The 2,216-nt window shown below is 41.1% G+C and overlaps 1 protein-coding gene across 1 annotated transcript in view; it reads right to left on the reverse strand.

Annotated features, from left to right (window-relative positions):
- Positions 1 to 2,191, reverse strand: part of LOC104813800 (auxin response factor 5-like) — a 5,195-nt gene extending 3,004 nt beyond the window's left edge. The window contains exons 1-5 of the mRNA XM_010541560.2: positions 1,472 to 2,191; positions 940 to 1,055; positions 452 to 550; positions 315 to 371; positions 79 to 231 (exon numbers count right to left, since the gene is read on the reverse strand). Coding sequence (XP_010539862.1) covers positions 79 to 231; positions 315 to 371; positions 452 to 550; positions 940 to 1,055; positions 1,472 to 1,592 — 546 coding nt within the window. The 5' untranslated portion in view covers positions 1,593 to 2,191. The remainder of the gene's footprint in view (positions 1 to 78; positions 232 to 314; positions 372 to 451; positions 551 to 939; positions 1,056 to 1,471) is intronic.
- Positions 2,192 to 2,216: the final 25 nt, after the last annotated feature.

Genomic DNA, 2,216 nt, shown 5'->3' on the forward strand with positions numbered 1-2,216 from the left:
AAAATTATATAACATTAGAAAGAGAAAAAAGACTATAGTGTCCATTTCTCGGAAGAACGAGGCGGTAAAAAGACTCACGAGTGGAGGAAAAAGCTTCTCGGCAGCTCTGCGAGGAACCGAGAAACCTCCGTGGGTGCTTGTGTCACTTGCAGTTAGGGTTTTACAGAAGAACTCGTTCGGATGCTTGCTAGTTCTCAGACCAAAGTCTGGCACAGGGAACACATCTCTTTCCTGATGCAGAGAGAGTTTAAAACTTTGAGAGCCGAAATCTTACAGAACAGATGGAAGAGGAAGTTGTGGGAACCGAAGCTTACAGAGTGTACAGGTTGAAGACTCATCTGGGCATAGATTTCATCTGTATCTTTGTCTGCCTACCAACAAAGAACAATAATGGTTAAGGTAAAATTCAAACCTCGTACTATACTTACACAGAGCAAAGATCATGTCTTACATGAAGTGTAACATTATGAACTTGGCACATCAATTGGGAAGGAAGATTTGGATAATTGGGAACTTGGGTTGTTGCTGATCTTCTGGTTGAAACAGCCACCTGACCAATCAAAAATTACACATTTCCATGGATGATCATAAGAACTGAAACGAGCTGTTAACCCCAACAACGTATAAGAAAGATCCGACATTGTCACATCAAAATCCAATTCTAGCTCAGGCAAGATTTCTCAGACACAGATCAAACAACCCGGGACTCAGATAATCAAACATCTCTTTTAGGATCCGACAAAAAGAGTAACCCTTTTGCCCGGAAAGCAAAGAAATCCATCGAAAAGTCCATAAAGGCCATCTCCTTCTTTCAAGTTCAATCCATAAAAGACCATAATCTTCTTTCTGAGTTCAACTATGATACTGTGTATCAACAACTCCAGAGCAATGTTTGTTCCAAGAACAGGAGAAGAAGCAGTTTTTTTTATGAACACAGACCTGTTCGCTATGCCCTTGTGGGAAATAATACACGAGACTCCCAACTTGAGGAAGACTGACCAACGGGCCTGCACACGCGTGCCATAGCTCTGAATTTATTACAGCCTTTCTCGTTCCTGAAATTACAAAACAGTTTGAACCCAAAAAAAGACATCAGCTTTCAGTTACTATGTAATGTTTGAGAAATTGTGGAAACCCTTTTCTTGTGATTCGCATTTGGTCGATCTTGTTTCGAGCAATTTCAGACCATTGGGGACCGTTTGGACAGAACAAGAAGATAAAGATCGGAGCTTTTGTTGGTTAACATACCACAAAGGATGTTTTTTTGGCTCTTTACTAGAAAAGAACAAGTCTTTATGTGAGTTTTCAGACGAACCCTAATGATAATCAGTGCTTAGCGAATGAAGAACAACAAGTCCTCAGGCGAATTCTCAAGCGAACTTTGAATATAATCAGAGATTCAGAATGGAAAAAAGAAGCAAATATTCAGACGAGTGAAGAGAGAGAGAGAGAGAGAGAGAGAGAACATAACCTGACTGATCCTGCATTTCTTTCAACAGCTTCATCTCTTCAAGTAGAGTAGTTTGCTGTGTTGTTGCTCCTCCATTACCCAAACCATTATTAGTCTTGATCGTGTCTTCAACACAAGCCATTCTATGGAGATTCTGCTCTCTCTCTCTCTCTCTCTCTCTCTCTCTCTGGGGTAGAGAGTCTGAACAAGATCACCGGTTTACAAAAGCATTCATTTTTACCGGTAACCAAGCAGAGGAAAGAGATTTCGATTCACAAGAAGAGACAAGGGACCTATGAACAGAGCACACTTAGCAACCCAAAACCAGAGGAATTAAAGATAACCCATTTCATGGAATGTTCGGGTTTTTCTCTCTCAGAGTACTCCAAATTCGAAGGACAAACCGCCCTGCAATTACATAAACAGAAAAAGGAATCGAAAGAGAACCAACAAAAAGGGACTACACAGAGAGACAAAGCATGTCTTCTGGTGGGGCTTTTGCCTCTGCCCCCAATCTCTCTCTCTCTCTCTGGCAGACAAAATTCGACCTTTCAACAAAGAAAACACCAAACTGCAATAATCGACAGAGGTTCTTCTTCTTCTTGGTTGCAGCAAGAACGATGAAGAGAAAAAAGCTTGGCTTTATCTCTCTGAAAAGGCCACACCTTTCTTCTCACTCGCGCTCTCTCTCTCTCTATATATATATAGACGGGTCCAAACGTATGCGTATAGGTGTGTATGCATAGATTTGCTTGGAAATGGGAAA

Source organism: Tarenaya hassleriana, unplaced genomic scaffold (genome assembly GCF_000463585.1).
Source record: "Tarenaya hassleriana unplaced genomic scaffold, ASM46358v1 Cleome20, whole genome shotgun sequence".
NCBI classification, from domain to species: Eukaryota; Viridiplantae; Streptophyta; class Magnoliopsida; order Brassicales; family Cleomaceae; genus Tarenaya; species Tarenaya hassleriana.